This window comes from Sarcophilus harrisii, chromosome 4 (genome assembly GCF_902635505.1).
Source record: "Sarcophilus harrisii chromosome 4, mSarHar1.11, whole genome shotgun sequence".
Classification (NCBI taxonomy): domain Eukaryota; kingdom Metazoa; phylum Chordata; class Mammalia; order Dasyuromorphia; family Dasyuridae; genus Sarcophilus; species Sarcophilus harrisii.
In genome coordinates this window covers 451713413-451731065 of record NC_045429.1, presented here as the reverse complement: position 1 = coordinate 451731065, position 17653 = coordinate 451713413, and the positions used below count along the sequence as shown (strand labels likewise).

Below are 17653 nucleotides of genomic sequence, written 5' to 3'. Positions count from 1 at the left end.
TTCCCAGTGGTGTGGACAAGCCCCCTCCCAAAATGAGATCACGGTCCTTCCCTTCCTACCTGGCTGCTGCAGGGACTTCTTCTGAGGATATCTCAAAGCCAACAGTTTACATTTAGCAGCTTAATTGATATGAACCAGCTTGTTACGGTCAAATAAAGACATTTATTCATATAAATACGTACTCGATTGAAAAGTATATGAAAGAAACTTCTCTTAAGTAATGTCACTTGATGCATCTCTCGCCTCCTTTTCACTTCCACGACAGAAGGTAAGATGTGATTGCTCCCGTATAAAACCCTGCGCCTGGCTCCTATCCGTTACCTTTATTTCTCTATAAAGCGAATGCATGCAGACTGTTGAGAAATGCAAGTAAACTTCATTGTAATGTGAGGGCATTTTTGGGTCCAAACTTCTCCCCCAGTGTTGGTGACAAGTAGTCCTGACCACGCTGGGGCTGGAGGAATTGGGTCAAGGTTCTTTTTCAGCCCATGGGCTTCCTCCGCTTAGTTGTTCTTCACGCCTTCCATGCTCTAGATCCCAATTGGATCCCCTCTCCCCCCAGAGGCTCTGTTGTTTTTAGAGGACTGAATTTTTACTTTGTTGCTGGTCCTAATGGGTTTTTTCTGCCTAGAGGATCCCTTCTTTTCCCTACTCTGCAATTCAGGTGCTGTTCTTTTTATTGAAACATATGGGGTGCTTCAGCTCCGGGCAGTTTTCCTTTTTAGTCTTGACATTAATGTTGATGATTGGCGTTTGCTCTGTGGTGGGCCATCTCCTTTCCTTGGCTGTCCCAGTACTTGTGAGGCTATGGCTACTTTGGGGTTCTGCTTTCAGTCAGGTTTGCCAAAGCCCACCAGACTCTGCTCAACTAGAACTCAAAATTGGAAATTTCTCTCATGCTAAGGATTACCTCCCCAGGATTTCCTCTTCCTTTGTAGGAATTTATGTTTATATTTTAAATGCAAAATTTATGTTTGTATTGCAATCAATCTGACATAATTGATAAGGGAATGATTGACACCATTCCTTCCAAAAGTGTAGACCCCAATTTGTTCATGCCTAACCATCCTTTGTGACTCATCTGGGCCTCCCGTAAATCCACCAAAGGAGGAAGGGCCCACCCAAGTGGGGACTTTGCAGAATTTTTCTCATCAGATATTGTCTTAGTAACAAGCCATGTCTATTATCTGAGGAACAACCTACCGTAATGCAGAGAACATAATTAATACTGTTAGATTATGTAATTGGTAAAGAACTTTGGCTATAGAAGAAACCCATTTAAATTAAGAAAAGTACCAAAAAGCGGCCCTTGGTTCACCCCCATCCTTCTAGTCCTTTCTTCTGATGTAGTGACTGTGAAGGAAACAGAGATGACTAGGGATCAGAGTTTTCATTTTTTTAGATTGTAAGTATGAGCTTAGCTGTTAGTTACTTATGAGATTCTTGTAAGAGCAATGAGAATTTTTATTACTGGAAAAACTAAGTCATCTTCAACTTCAGTTTTTAAAGTGCTTAAGATTTAATTTGCAAGTCAATGGAAATATTTTAGGTTGCTGTTTAGTGAGGGTTCATTTGTCAGTTCACAAACATTTTTGGGGGGAGGAAGGCAATTGTACCTTTCTTTATATGGAACTTCATATTTTTGTTGAGTATGTTCTTGCCTCTTTTGGACTTTTTCCTCTCTTTCCACTCCAGATTGTCCATATGTCTTTTATTTATTTGATTTCTTCCAGTCTGGAGCAGATAAAAGTTGATGGGGTTGGGCAGAATGGAGTGTGAAACTTAGGGGCCAAATGCAAATGTCATTTGCCTCCATATTTGTCCCCTATTTCCCGAGTTTAGCAAAACTCAGCAGTAATGAATTAATGGGAGGGAAAATCCAGAGAATTCTCATTGGAAAATTTTGTTACTTTGCTTCATGAGTTAAGAAGAAGGAAAGAGTCTGGGTGAAATCTCCATATCTGCTTTTTTCTAGAGAGCCTCCTTTCCACCTGACCAGGAGAGGTTGGGGTGAGTTTCCAGTCAGAGTTCAAGTTCACTTTAAGGACAACCAGAACAAGCGGATAGATATCATCCATAACCTGAAGGTATTGTATGAGAATGACACCTTAATGGATGCTGGGCATCATTTGTACTCCCAGACACATGCTGTGTCAATAAGAAAAATGGTCATGGTGGGAAGAGGTTGGTGGAAGGTTCTTGAAGATAATAGACTACCTACACCTGGGTTCTGGAAAACCACTGCTGCCATGATGGGGCCAGGGTAAATGGTTTAAAAAAATTGGTATGAATTCTTAAAGAACAGAACTATTGGAGACAGCCTATCTCCAAAGGGAATGCCTGCGAATTATGTGACTTGGGCAAGGCACGCCAACCATTTTTTTGCTTATGTCTGTATATCTTTGAGGACTCTGAAAAGAATATTGTTCTAAATGCACAGGGTAGAATAATTTCATCCTTATAAATGGGCCTTTTATAGGTTGGTATCATTTTCCACTGAGTACATTTTTGTAAATTTAGAGTTATTTATTAAATCATTGTTCTCTTCTTCGGTGACCAGATTGGGTGTTTTCTTTGACTAAGTATATCTTTAAAACTCCTTCCTTCACTGCAGCATTCTCACCTGTAAACCCTAGAGAATACTGGTAAAGCCCCATTGTGACATGTCTTTCCTAAGTTAGAGGTAGAGAACATTGATATTTGTCTTTATATTTCAAATTACTTTCTTGAAATGCTGTTTTTTTTTAAAACTAAGTATTACATACAAATATTCCCATAAATCTGTCTCATCACTGCCTGCTCATTTGGTGTGACTGTTCACTCTCAGTTACTCAAGACCTTCCTTGCTTTTTCCTGACTTCACTGGTACTCTGGCTGTCCATCCCTGTCATCTTCCCCCCTCACTACATAATCCTCCCTTCTTTTTTTGTCAGGTACTAACTCTTTAACTACTGTTTATCTTTGGAATTCCTCATTGGTTTTGTGTTTTAACCTAGTGTTATCCACCACGATCCCATCTGTCTCTCTTTCAGTTTTTTTAATCATCAAATCATTTGTGATTCTTTAGAGTCTCCCACTCTTGCTGCCAATATAGCAGGAAAGTTGCCAGCATGTTGGTACTTGGAAGATCGATCTAGGCTTTTGTGAGAAATTAGAGTCATTAAAAGGGCTTTTCATTTTGCTAAAGGAAGTCTAATGCCTTCTCCTCCTCTCTCCCTCTGGGCCCTGCTCCCTGGGTCTGTAATAGTGTCTGTACCAGATACATTCTCAAGATGGAGAGGTGCTCTCGCTTGTCCATCCCATTGCACGGTGTGATTTGAGCAGGACACACTGGTGTCCACTTGGTCTTACCTGGGTGGATGGTTGGGCCAAACTCCTTGCCCTTGTTGCAGATCTCCTCCCGGAGGTTTTAGAGTGAAACCAGTTGTGATCACTTGTTATAACAAAGAAGCAAGAGCCCAGGAAGCCGAGCTGACCCTCCCAAGGCAGTATTGTTAGAGCTGGTTTGGGTGCTCACCCTGGAGGCATTTGAGAATGCTAATGGAAGGAGAATGACAAATGACAGAGAAAAGACAAATGCACCCTTGGTACAGGCTCTTTTCTCTCTCCCTCAGGGTCCTAAACCTCCTTCATGGACACATGTGACCTCTGTGCCGCCCCAGCCCCGTTCATCTTGTCTTCTCGCAGAGCGCCTCCCCATCCTCTCCATCTCTCTTATCTTAGGTTTCTCCCCAAGGCCTCCTGGTTCCCCCCAAAGGATTTCTGCACCCCGGGTCTCTGCGCCTTGGGCTCCCCTTGAGGAGGCCGTCTGCGGTCAGTGTTTCTGATCCTTTTCCATTGTCCAGCTTCTGACTTCATTGCATAGCTGAAGCTGGCTCTCCAGCTTCTTGTTAAAGCTCCAAAGATTCTCAGGATTGCCTGGTCCTGTGGCCTTTGTCTGCTTTTCCCCTTGATTTTTCTGCTCTTTCATGCTCTTGACCCCCACCTTTTCTCAGAGCCCCTCCCTTCTCCTGGTCCTCTTCCTCTCTCTGACCAGGCCACCTCCGAGGCTACAGAGCCCCTCCTCTGTTCCTCTTCTGCCCCATTTTGTTTGGTGGTTTTGTCACTTTCTCTGCTGATTCTCCATTTCAGAGCGTTCTCCTGGCCTCCGGTCTCCTATCTCCAATTGTCTTGGACATTTCAGACTGGATGTCATGGGTTTCTGAGACTTTCTGCCAGAATTGAACTCTTTCTCTTTCCCTTCCAGAGCATCCCCTCCTACAAACTTTCTTATTGCTGCTTCTGCCCTTGAGGGGAAGGACTGTCCAGTTTTATCTTTGTATCCATCCTTGCCACTTAGTAAAGTGCTTGATATGTAATAGGAGCTAAATAGTAATAGGGGCTAAATACAAACTTGTTACATAATCAGTTGATTCTTTCTGAAGTCAGAAACTGTGCCTTTGTATGTCATTATGTTCCCTCACATTTCCTAGCACCCTGCCTTACAGTATCAGGTGTTCAGTAAATACTTTTTCTGTTGTGGTGATTATTAGAGTATAAAGGAATTTGAATGTTTGGAGTTTTAAACCATTCTGCATTATTGTAAGCCTGCAGTTTAATGGAAAAGTTCAGTCATTCGACAGTGCAGATGTGGCCTTGCACATATTCCATTTCAGAAAGTTCAGGGATTAGCCTGATTACTTTTTAGTAGATTTATCTCAAAGAAGTAGTGTCCTTGGATGACCGAGTAATTGTAGGGAAACATGTTATACATATAAGAAATAGTAATGAATGATTATTTTACCTGTTGTCTCAAGAATGATTTATTATTCTCATTGATTTTGGACTACAACAAGCAGACTTATAGATGGTTATTTTCCTCAATTTATCCTGCCCTACCCTTATGTTTCAGTATTTAGTGGAGGCGACCCTGGATTTTCAAACACTGGATTAAGCCTTCCCAAAATTGCAGAGATGGTCTTTCTGTCCATTCTTGGAAGCAAGGATCAAGAATCAAAGGAGGCAGCCCTATTTATGGGGGAGGGTATACAAGGTGGGTTTAAGGAAAGTTCACTGACTGAGCCAAGATGGCAGAGGAAAGTTAGGGACTCACCTGAGCCCTCCCAAATTCCCCTCCAAATGACTTTCAAATTTTAAGACAAATTCTGGAGCAGCAGAACCACAAAAGGATGATGTGAAACAACTTTTCCAGTGGTGAAGGAGATAGAAGTCACAAAGACCAGAGCATAGGCCAGAAAAGTAGTTAGTAAACATACTTCTTAGATCATAGCACCTTGGAAAAATTGAAAACTTATAGATACTCCCTTCCCTCCAAACTGGATCTGAAAATAGTTAACACAAAAAAAGCTGAAACTTGGGACAGTGTTCCCTCCAACCCAGAAGCAGATCCAAACATTAGCCAAAAATTAAAATTCAGTAAATAAGATGCAAAAAAAAAAAAAATGAGTAAATGACAAAAAAAGTATCTGGAAAGTTATTATAGTGGCAGGGAAGAGCAGAATATTAAGAAGACAACATCTTAAGAAGTTGTCCAAAGCCTCAAATAAAAATGAAAATTGCTATTAAGCCCAAAAATGAGTTTAAAAATCAAATAGGAGAAGTAGAAAAAAAATGGGAAAAGAAGTTACAGTGATAATTTTAAAAAGACTCAGCACTTTAATAAAAGAGGCACCAAAAAACCTGAACAAAATTATACCTTAAAAAACAGTTCATATGGGTTTAAAAAAAAAAAGATGCAAAGAGAACTCCTTAAAAAGTAGAATTGGCCCAATGGAAAAGGAGGAATAATAGCTCACTGAAGAAAATAATTCCTTAAAAATTAAAATTGGGCAAGTGGAAACTAATGACTTCATGAGACTTCAAGAAACAATAAAACAGAATCGAAAGAATGAGGGGGGAAAAAACAGAAGATTATATGGAAGAACAACTGACCTGAAGAATAGATTGAGGAGAGATAATTTAAGAATTATTATACTACCTGAAAGCATGATCCAAAAAAAAAAAAAAAAAAAAGAGCCTTGTTATCATCTTTCAAGATATCAAGGAAAACTGCTCTGATATTCTAGAAATAGAAGGTAAAATAGAAATTAAAAGAATCTAACAGTCACCTCCTGAAAAAGAACCCAAGATGAAAACTCCCAGGAATGGTATAGTCCAATTCCAGAGCTCTTACGTCAAAGAAAAAAATATTGCAAGCAGCCAGAAAGAAATAATTTAAGTATCATACATAGCGTTAGGTCAGGATAACATAAGAATTAGCAGTTTCTACATTAAAGGATTGGAGGGTTTAGAATATGATATTCCAGAGGGCAAAGGATTAGGATCATAACCACGGATCACCTCTCCAGCAAAACAATATAATCCTTCAGGGAGAAAATGGACATTCAAGCATTCCTGATGAAAAGCCCAGAACTGGTAACTCTTGAGTACTTGCTCATTTATTAAGGCAATTAAAAAGGGTATTATATAGATAGTGGTATGGATTTGAGTTGAACATAATGGGAAGACATTTAAAAAATAAAATAAAATTAAGGGGTGAGAAAGAGAAGTGCACTGGAACAAGAGAGAGAGGTAGAACTGGGTAAATTATCTCACATTGATTGTTCTTTGTCCTTTATTCTGGAAGAGAAGCAGTTACATTGGAAAGGTGATACCATGACTTACAAGTGAATTGTATTTTAGTGAAGTGGGCATTGGTCCTCCAGAATCATCTGGGTCCAGTGGCAAGAGAAATGGGTGCAGTTTCCCAGATCTCAGTTTGTTAGTGGCAGTGCCCATTAAGGTGGTTTCTTTTACCTAACCAGGAAAAAAGAAATCACTTTAAGAAGGGAAAATACTGAGAGTTTCTGGCCAAAACAAAAACAGTTACTATTTGCACTCACTCTGAGCCATCAGGACTGAAACAATGATTAAGTGAGGCTTGAGCCAAGAAGTATTGTTGGCCAGTTCAGAGTGGTTTGGCTTTAAGGCCAAGTAGCTCCAAAGACCAAACCTCTAATGCATTGTCTCAAAAAATCATAAATAAAATTACATAGAACGAAAGAGTCCCAAAAGAGCTTTTACGGTAGAGGCAAAGATAGAGGAGGTGAGGAATACTGCTTGAACCTTACTGTCACTAGAATTAGCTCAAAAAGAATAACATATAAATTCAGTTGGGTATAGAAATCAATCTTAATCTTCAAGAAAGAAGAGGACAAGGAGAAGAGAAGGGGGGAAGCACTGATAGAAGGAAGGACAGGTCTGGGAGGTGGTAGTCAAAAGCAAAACACTTTTGAGAATAGACAGAATAAAAGAGAGTAGCATAAATGGGGAAAATTAAAATGGAAGGAAATAAACAGTAATCATAAATGAAAAAAAATCACCGCATTTTTCTCTGATAAAGATCTCATTTCTCAAATATGAGAATTCTGTCAAATTTTTAAGAAATATATGCATTCCTTACAGATAAATGGTAAAAAGAACATGAAGAAGCAGTTTTCAGACAAATTAATCAAGGCTATCTGTACCCATATGACAGAATGCTCTAAATCAGTGTTAATAAGAAAAGTGCAAACTAAAACAACTCTGAGGTGCCATTCCACACCTGCCAGTTTGGCTTATATGACAGAGAAGGAAATGAAAGAGGTCGGAGGGCGTGTGGGAAAATTGAGACACTGATGCACTGTGGGTGGAGTTGTAAACTGATTTAACCGTTCTGAAGAGCAGTTTGGAATTATGCCTAAAGAGTTATAAAACTGTGCATGCTGTTTTATCCAATAATACCTCTATTAGGTTTATATCCCAAAAAGATAAAAAACAAAAAGAAAAGGGTGTATATATATATATTTTTTTTTTGACATGAAAATAATAATTTTATTAATCATTTATTTGTTATTTAGCTATTTATTAAGAGGAACTTGAGGAGTGATAGTGAAACAGTACAGGGGATTGTATTCTTTTGAGTGTTGGAACACTTTTATATCACTGCTACAGTATTAAAATTTCCTTTTGGCATATCAAATAATTAATACAAGTACAAAAATATTTATAATGATTCTTTTTGTGGTAGGAAAAAAAATGGAAACTAAAGGGGTGTCCATCAGCTGAACAAGTTTTATTATATAATTATGATAGAATACTTCTCTGTGCTTTAAGAAATGACAAGTAGAATGGCCTCAGAAGAATCTAGAAAGACATATGAACTGATGCACAGTGAAATGAGCAGAACCAGGAGAACATTGTACATAATGATAGCAATGTTGTATGCTGATCAACTATAAATGACTTAACTACTCTCAGCAATGTAATGATTCAAGATAATTTTATCTTAAATTTTTTTGGGGAGATTATACATATACTTTTTTTTTCCAAACGTTTCCATATAAGTCATGTTGGGAGAGAAAAATCAGAAATAAAGGGAAAAAACTATGGGGAAAAAAAGAAAGGGGGGGAAAAAGAGAAGATAGTATGCTTTTCTCTGTATTTGGTCTCTGTAGTTCTCTGGATACTGATTTCATTTTCCAAAGTTTATTGGAATTGCAATCCAAGCAATTTTGAAGGACTAATGAAAAATGCTCTCTATGAACTGTTCGATTCTGCACACATATGTTGTATCTAGGATATACTATAACATATTCAACATGTATAAGACTGCCTGCCATCTAGGAGAGGGGGTGGAGGGAGGAAAGGGAAAATTTGGAACAGAAGTGAGTGCAAGGGATAATGTAAAAAACTACCCATGCATATATACTGTCAATAAAAAGTTATTTTAAAAAATTATTTAAATACACACACACAAAATAAAAATAAAAATGCTCTCTACTTCCAGAGAATGAGCTGGTAAACTCTGATTGCAAATAGAAACAAAATTTTTTGTTTTCTTTTTTGTTTGTTTTGACTTTTCTTTTGCAGCATGCCTAATGTGGAAATGTTTTCCATGACTACACATGTATAACTTATATCAAATTGTTTATCTTTTCAGAGAAGGAGGAAAAGGAGTGAGGAAGGGAAAGAATTTGGAATTCTAGTACAAGAAACAAATGTTAAAAATTGTTTTTATGTGTACATTTGGAAAACAATATTAAATAGAAAAGAAAAAAAAAAGACAGTCCTTAGTACTAACTAAGGCTAGTCCTGTTGAGCTAGCATTGCCTTGAGTGTAGGCTATTGACAGCCAATTCCAACCTGACTAAGGTTTGAAAGGATCAACCCTCAGGAGCTCTGAGAAGAGGAATCACTTCTTTCAGTCCCAGTAGTTCCTGAAGACCATGTCCAAAGTCATAGAAGGCGCAGTAGCACAAATAAAGCCTCAGATGCTTGAAGGATTAAATTTTCTTAATATGACAAATGGTAGGTTACTATGTTTAGTAACAGAATGTTCCTACTATTTGCCATATTTCCCAGGCCTCTGAACAGGAAAGGAGCATTTTTGTTGTATGTGGTAGTTGCTGCTTGCATGGAGGCCTGCTCTCGGGGGGTGCTATGTGTTTTTTGAAGTTTATGGGTCCCTGGGCACTCAACATAATTGACTTCTGTTTTCTTGTCTCCCACAGCTGGACAGAACTTACACTGGCCTACAGACTCTGGGTGCCGAGACAGTATGTATGCTCTTTCCTAAAATGTTCTGTACAATTGGATGATTGGGTTGAAATGTTCTTGTTATTTCTTTTGCATTTGTGATATGTTACAATGCTCTAAAAAGCACTGTTTGTTAAAGCAATTGCCATAACAACTGGAGAAGGAAAATTGAATCCATTTTTATTTAGGAAAATCTTACTGGGCTGATGAATCGGGTAGTATCCTGGTTTTGAAATAGGAAAAAAAAAGATTCAGAGGTGTTAGTTTTTGACTCCTGATTTTGCTACTTATCCCACACTAACTTGAGCACACCACCTCCCTGGGCTGCAGTTTACTTATTGATAAGATGAAAATCTTGGACTAGAAGTTCTCATCTATCTCTTAATACCAGTGACCCTTAAGAGTCAGGTAAGATGCTGTTGACCCATTTGTAGTAGTGGATGTTCTTTCCACCAGTGGGAACCGATTTCCCTGATTCATTATGTGTGTGTACACACACAAATGTATCCACATGCACACACACACACACACGCATGCACTTCCTTCTAATATATATAGACTCTATCATTGCCTTTACAACCAGTCACAAGTATGTAACTTGGGAGGGGTCCAGTTTGATTATGGTGTAAAATTGTTCTTTTTTTAAGGATAACTGGGACCATGTAGCAAACTTTTGACTGTTGGCATCTCTTCTGCTGAGCTTACTCTATTCCCTTCTCTGAGTCCAGGATAAATATTAACACTGGAGTATTTGGGATCTAGAAAGCTAAAGTCCTGTTTGTGAACCTAGAACTGATTCACTGAGCAGCAGGAACTTCAGTGTCTCTGTAACTCCGCTTTCTTATCTCAGAGGATTAGGACAACATTCATAAAAATAGGGATGAAACATAATAAAAAAATAGTGTCACGTGAAGTCATCACTTCTGTTGGAAGTTAGCGAATGGAGAATATTGGTTCTGTATGACTAATCTAATAATTTCGGCAATGTTTTATGGAGAATTTAATATGGCATTGCTATTGTGTAACTTCATTTTAAGTTTATTAGTAACTGGTATCTTAAATTGCAAACCTTAAAGCTCTGGGCAGATATCTGTCATTCATTCCTTTGGGTTCTCCATTTGGAGGCATGCTGTGTGAGGGGGAGCTCCAGTGGGCGCCGCTGCCAGCCTCAGGCCTGGCATCAGTTGTGCCTCAGGGCCTTCCACAACACCAGTGACACTTGTTTCCATGTCTTCTAGGTGGTGGATGTTGAGCTCCATCGACACTCCCTCGGAGAAGACCCCTTCTGTCCTCAGTCATCAGAGTCCGATATCTCAGACGCCCCTTCCTCTTTGCCTTTGCCCAGCCCGGCCCCCGTGAAAGCTGCTTCCCCCAGAAAGCCCTCCCATGAGCCCGTGCCCGATGCTGCCCTGGACAAAGGTGATGCAGCATTTGAGGGCTGTCGCCTCCTCCACTCTCTCTCCTTTTGGAGTGTTCCTCCTGGTTTAGACTCTCCCAATAAAATTGTACTCTTCCTCCTCCATAGCTACTTCTCCTTCTTCCCTTCCATCAGTGACCTGAAAGCCAAACCAAAGCCCTTGGGAGGACCTGCCCATCTCTGCTTGGAGACGCGCCAAGCCTTGAAGTATTAATATAAGGACAAGCATCGTCCTCAGCCTGAGTGGGGGCTACTCGGACACTTTTAGGGTGGCCATCTCATCCAGTTAGGGGGCCCAGAGGCCTGGCCTGCCCCCGGGGCAGTGGCGGCAAGCTTGGCCCCTCATGCAGAATGTCCGTGATGGAGGGCAGGATGGGGTGTGTGCAGGCATACACATGTACTTCAGACACACTTGCGCTTGTGCACACACACGCCCTCGGGGTATCCCCATCAGATCTAGCTCCTGGCAGCCAGGTCTCCTCTTTCCCCCTTCCTACCTCTTGCTGCCTGTGCCCTTCCAGAGGTGTTAGGCAGCTCAGTGCCGAGGGCTTCAGCTGAGCCTTTGCCAGCTCTGTCTCCCCCGGAGTCTCTGCCTCCACAGACTGGGTGCCAACAGTCAGCTCTGCCAGTCTAGGAGCCTGAACCCCGGCGCCATGGTGATGGGGCTCCTGCCACCCCAGTACGGGAAAGGCGTCTCCCTTGGGCCCCATGAGCCACAGCTCGGCCTTCATGTCGGCTCCTTCAACCCCTGGTCTAGCTGTGCTTGATCTCCTCCGGGCTCCGAAGTTCGGCATCAGCGGGGGCCCTAGCAGCCCTGCCAGCTTCTTTTGTTAAGAACGCCACACCTCCCATGGCCTTTGGTTTGCATTTAGCCAAGGTGCTTTGACCTTTTCTGACTCTTTGTCTTTTTTCTGTTAGCTTTTTAAAATAAGGATTCATCAGATGTGATTAGAAGCTAAATTCTTCGAGTGAATTGTAACCAAACAAGCATTTGTTAAGCACACACTATGTGCAGGGCACTGTGCTGCCCCTGAGGGAGGCAAGAGTGAGACAGTTCCTGTACCCAAGGAGTTCCTCATGGACAGGGGTGGATTTCCTTCTTGGTGTATCTCTAGTTTTTACTTTATAATGGTGACTGAAGTCTTTAAAGCATGAGAGAATATTTTCTTTTTACATTAAGTTCCAAACTTTTGCTGAGTTTTTCAGCAAAAATCACAATAGAAGAAAGTGAATTTGTGCCCTATATGTTAGTTACAACTAATTGCTTTCTTGTTAAGAGTAGAGTGTATAGTAAGCTCTAGCTAACTCTTTGTTCTCTCTGAGCAATTGTTTTTAAAAAGTGTTTTATTTCCCTGTCTTTATATCACTCACTTCCCTTCCCCATTCTAGAGCAAGCCTTTTTTTTAAAGTAAGAAAAACAAGTAAAAATATCTGATAGTGTAACCACATCTGATAATATAGATAATATTTTGTCTTAGCAGTCCCTTAGTGTGGCCTCCAAGACATTCACTGGTTTTTCTATGAGAGTAAACCCTTTAATAAGATTGTGGATTTCTTTTATTCTTCTTATTAGTGAATATCTTTAATGGAAGGCAAGCAGTTAAGGACTTGGTGGGGTTTTATTTGTGTGACTCAAGTTATTCTCCTTGATGAAGTGGTGAGACACTATTTTCTCATTTTTACCTGTTTCATTTAGGTTTCCAGGCAAAAACTGAAGCTGACAGACCCACAGCATTTTACTCTTTGCCATCTTCAGTGGAACGTACCCCGACAAAATTGGTGTCATCACAGAGGATCACCTTTGGCTCCCATGGTAATTCAGCATTCCAGCCAATAGCAGCCAGTTGCAAAATTGTGCCACAAGGTCAAGTTCCTAATCCTGAGTCTCCTGGAAAATCCTTTCAGCCAATCACCATGAGCTGCAAAATTGTCTCAGGTAGGTCAGAGTTCGTGTTGCTGCTGCTGCTGCTACTGCTGGTCATGATGGTGACAATGACAACTTGCTTTCACATTGCCTTTGTGCTCGACGGTGATCTTTCCTTGAAGCAACCTTCCGAGTTAGGTTTATTCTTCACTCTCTCATTAATCCAATTTTACAGAATGAGAAAACTCAAGCTGAGAAAAATGAACCCAGGTCTTCAGATTCCAGCCCAGTTATCAATAGGCCATGCTGCTCTGCTTTTAAAAGCTGTGTTCTTCCTGCTGGGCAGGTTGGGGGAGAAGCCATCTGAAGTTACTGAGAGGAAAGAGAGATTTCTGTGTCTGGTCTTCGACTAGCTTCTTTTTATATATCAGGAGAGGCTTATTTTCCGATTCAAAGATTATTCAGACTATTTCTACTTCTCCATTTTGGTCATTTTAGTGCTAATTAGGACCTCTGTTCACACAAAAGCAGAAAGAAGAGGTGAAATTGAAATCCCATGATTTTGCTACTTTATAATCTAGCCCAGAGGCATTGCTTCTTTGGATAGATGGTTGAGACTGATTGCAAAAAGTGGACCTTGGAATCCTCTGTGGAGTCTTTGCCATGCACTGGGTTAGATACTGTGGGGATCAAAGCAAAGCAAACCCAGTTACTGCCCTCGGGAGATTCATGGTCTGGTAGGGAGAGACAGTATGCAAGCAATGATCTGCCAAGAAGATGTTTACAGAATAAATGACGGGGAACCTCAGAGGGAAGACACCAATATTAAGGAAAATTGGGGAAAGCTTCTTGTGGAAGGGAGGATCTTACTGAGACATCCAGGCTACCAGGAAGTGCACGTGAGAATGGAAGGAATTCCAAGCCTTGGGGACAGTCGGTGAAAAGTTCTGGAATGTCTTTGTGAGGAAGACCAAGGGGCTGGCCTCATTGGATCGCAGAGGACTGAAAAGGTGGGAGGGGTCAGAATAAAAGACAAACAGCACTGTTTTTGATTCCGTAGGCCTCACCATTAGCCTAGGCACTTGGGATTGTGAGTCCTTGGACACCCACAAAACAGAATAGAAGATGACTCCTAGTCCTGCACCTTCCTTCTGTTTCTGTCATGGCGGTGGCAGGGTGGTAGAAAGGGGACAGAGGATGCTAATAATCACAATTTTTAGACAGACTCTCAAACTTTAAAGTAGCTACTGGTATTCTAAATGTGACCAGTGATTGGAAACAACCCTGGAAGAGCTGGACTCTATCATTTTTTTTATTTTTTTATTTTGCTGAGGCAATTGGGGTTAAGTGACTTGCCAGGGGTCATGCAGCCAGGAAATATTAAGTGTCTGAGGTCAGATTTGAACTCAAGTCCTCCTGACTTAAGGACTGCTATTCCACTTAGCTTCCCCTGGATCCTGTCATTCTTGACATTCTAGCTATAATTCAGTGAACTTCCTTTTCATGTCTTGGAGTGAAGCCCAAGGGCCCCTTCTCAGCATCATGTTTTCTTAAATGCGTACGATTACAAAAGATTGCTATATTGAAATAGAGTTACCATAGTACTTTTAAAAAACAAGTTCATGGGCCCCTTGTTAAGACCATTTCTATAAATGAAACCAGAAGAAAGAAGGAGATTTCATCTAAGTAGAAGAGTGCCTCTTAGGTTAGCCTCAAAGAAGTCATGATGCAGTTGGCCAAATTGTTTTAACATATGCACAAAGGCAACAAGCATCATTTCATAGGACATTTGGTCCTATGGTCATTTGGTACTTGGAAAAAGACTATCTTGAAAATAATCCAGCTTGTGTCTCGCCTTCTGTGAAGAGCTATCCCCTGCAAATGAAATGAGCATGCCTTTTGTGAGTGAATCAGGCACATGGAGGGCGAGGGTGGCAGAAACTGTGGCTGAGATCAAAGACCTGCAGAGGCTGTGTGCCTACATGGCTTTCTTCAAGAAAAGAATCAGGAGGGAAATAACGTTATAAAACATGAAATTGGCTGTCTTTTAACAGATGGGAAACAGCTCACTACTGATGCATGAGTCATTACTGAATGAATTTTCAGTGACCACAGACTTGTTAGAGCAACGACCCAAATTAGTACAAAGATGGGTGTAAGAGTAAAAAGGAGAAAAGACACACAGGATGTACTTGAACCAACTCGCTCTTACTCAAGCAAGTTATTGTTGGAAATTAGAATGTAGTTAGGACAGAGATACTGATGAATCATTTCATGCAGAATTTAAACAAATGAATGCAAGGGTGAAGACAAAAGAACTTACAAAGTCTTGTAGTGAGCAGGTGCCTAACCCTCTGCCAGCTTGAGGAATGTGGCAGTCAGTGTTAACCAGATTTGAAAATATTTGAATATACAAATTTTTAAATTTGTATAATCTCATTGAGAAACACAATAGAAGATTATGAGCCCTATAGACTCTAAAAAACAGAGAAGCTGTGGAAAATAAAACTAGTTTAAAGAACAATTAGAGAGAGAACCCATTAAGCAAAGTCAGCCTGGAGGCATTTAGGGACAAATGAGGAAGATCAGCAAAAAATTGTACTGAACTTCTAGAAAACCCCATCATGAATATTAAATCCAAAACATCCCAGTCTCAGATATGCTTAAGATGGAAAAATTAGAAATAAAAAAGGTACCCAAGTATGCATCGAGGAGATCCAGGCTGCCAGGGATGGGTACAGCTGAGATGGCTTTCTGATGAGAAACACGTCTGCTGGGGAGGTGTCCAGCAGAGACCATCCTCACTGCTGGTCAGGACAGAGTCTCCTGAATGCAGCTTCCCCCCAGGACAAGGAAGTGGTCATTGGATGGTACAACTGATTTGGTCTTCCATCTGACCTGTGTCCACCTTGTTTGCCCACAGCTGCTGCTTGCTGTCTTCCCACTAGACCGTGAGCTTCTGGAGGCAGACCCTGAGATTTGCTTTTCTTTGTGTCCCCAGCTGTTAGCACAATGTTTGGTGCTTCCTGGTACCTGTTGATTGGAGTTGGACTGAAGCACAAATGGGCAGGTAGCTGGATTGAGAATTAAATGGGATGATCTCAGAACTTGCGGTTCCTTTCATAGTTCTCTTGGGGCTACTTTGTCACCCAGTATTAGTCCCACAACATCATTGTCTCCATAGAAAATGAGGAGGAGGCACTCAAACTCGGGAGGAATAGGCTAAGGTATATGATAAATGAGAAACTTCAGGAAAGAACAGATTAATGTGTGCCAGAGAAGTGAAATGTGATGGGAAGAGAATTGGAGTCACACAGCAAGAGAGAGCAATAGCAAGCAGATGGAGAGTCCCAGTGCTTGGTGATATCCTTAGACTATCAGGAGAAAGTAAAGAACCCGTCTCTTTCTTCTCCCCCTGCCACCAATATTGGAGAAATAACCTAGGGTGTGTTGATAGGTTGACATGACCTAGGAAGGACAGGCCTTGAGGGGCTGCATTTTCAGAAGGCAGGCAAATCCATAAGCATTTATTACATTTATTATTGTGCCAAATAGTGAGCTCAGTGCTGCAACCTTCGTGGAGGGGGAATTCACTCTAAGTTAGTGAATTCCCACATCTGAGCTGAGAATAACCCTTTTCCAGGGAATAGTTGGAAGCTTTAAGTGGTGAAAGATTATTAAAAGTCTCTTGATTTTTGTTTAAAAAATAGCTCAATCTATAGGAACTCAACTTCAGATTTCATTGGAATTATTAACATTGTGTTGAAGAGACACCTCCTGGCAGTCAGTACAAGGTCGTCACCTTCTTGTTCACTGAATTGTGGTCTTAGGTCCCAAGAGAATCATACCAGCTGAGTTGGAGCTTGGGTCTTTGTGGCGTTGAGGCTGGAACTGCTATTTGGCTTTAAAAACTGAATTTAGTTTTAATAGTATAGGTCCTTGTAGGGACCTCAGAGGGCACCTAGTCTGTCCTCATTTACAGATATGGAAACTGCGGCTTGGGGAAGTTCTATACACAAGCTTTTACAGTCAGTAAGCTTTATCTCTTAGTTCTCACTTAATTTTCATTAAGATGGAAAACTTCTTACTCCATAACTGCCTCACATTGACAGTTGCTAAACATTCAACATGAGTCCATACCTGCACTTAGGAACATGCACTTTCTGACTCTTCACTTAAGCTGGCCGTAAAACTTGGAGGCCTTCATGGGAGAAGACAATTCAGAAGATTCCTTGTGGGCCACCCTGAGGTGACTGTCAGCCTGGAAATTTGAAGACTTAAAGGAGTCACATGACTTATATTTTATATGTTATAGTTGGATGGAAAGTAGAGTGAACTTAGTTAAATTAAACAAAGGGACTTAAATTCTTAAATTCTGAAAGAGTTTAAGTAAGTTACATTACCTAAAAGGAGGAAGGAAGAGTGATTTCACATGGCGGGCAGTAAATTAAAAGCTGGTTACCGCTAAGAAAAAAGGTGTTTAGCTAGAAATATAGTTTTGGAGTTGAGGAAAGTTCTTAGAGGATAAATCCAAGGGAATTTGGGGGTGTCAGTGGTATGCTCGCTAATGATTTGCTCTCAGGAAGGATGGTTGTGCTCTCTGGCAGACATGGCACGGTGCTACAGTTAGCACCTAAAAGCTCACTTTCTTCACGTCCGGTCTGTTACAAGCTGATTTGAGAAGAGATACACACTTCTCAGGTTCCCTGAGGTCCCACTGACTTTCTAGCACTTTAATTTCTTCAGATAGAAAAAGGGCCAGAATGACCTGCCGGGATTATCGGAGGCCCCAGTCTCTGGCATTTAGGTAGTCCCTG

At 40.8% G+C, this 17653-nt stretch overlaps 1 protein-coding gene across 7 annotated transcripts in view; it reads left to right on the top strand.

Moving 5' to 3' along the window:
- YEATS2 (YEATS domain containing 2) overlaps positions 1–17653 on the top strand; it is an 86373-nt gene that overhangs the window by 28602 nt on the left and 40118 nt on the right. For all 7 annotated transcript variants that reach the window (XM_031968018.1, XM_031968016.1, XM_031968017.1 and 4 more), the window contains 4 exons: positions 1976–2087; positions 9531–9575; positions 10794–10974; positions 12669–12908. In XM_031968018.1, coding sequence (XP_031823878.1) covers positions 1976–2087; positions 9531–9575; positions 10794–10974; positions 12669–12908 — 578 coding nt within the window. The remainder of the gene's footprint in view (positions 1–1975; positions 2088–9530; positions 9576–10793; positions 10975–12668; positions 12909–17653) is intronic.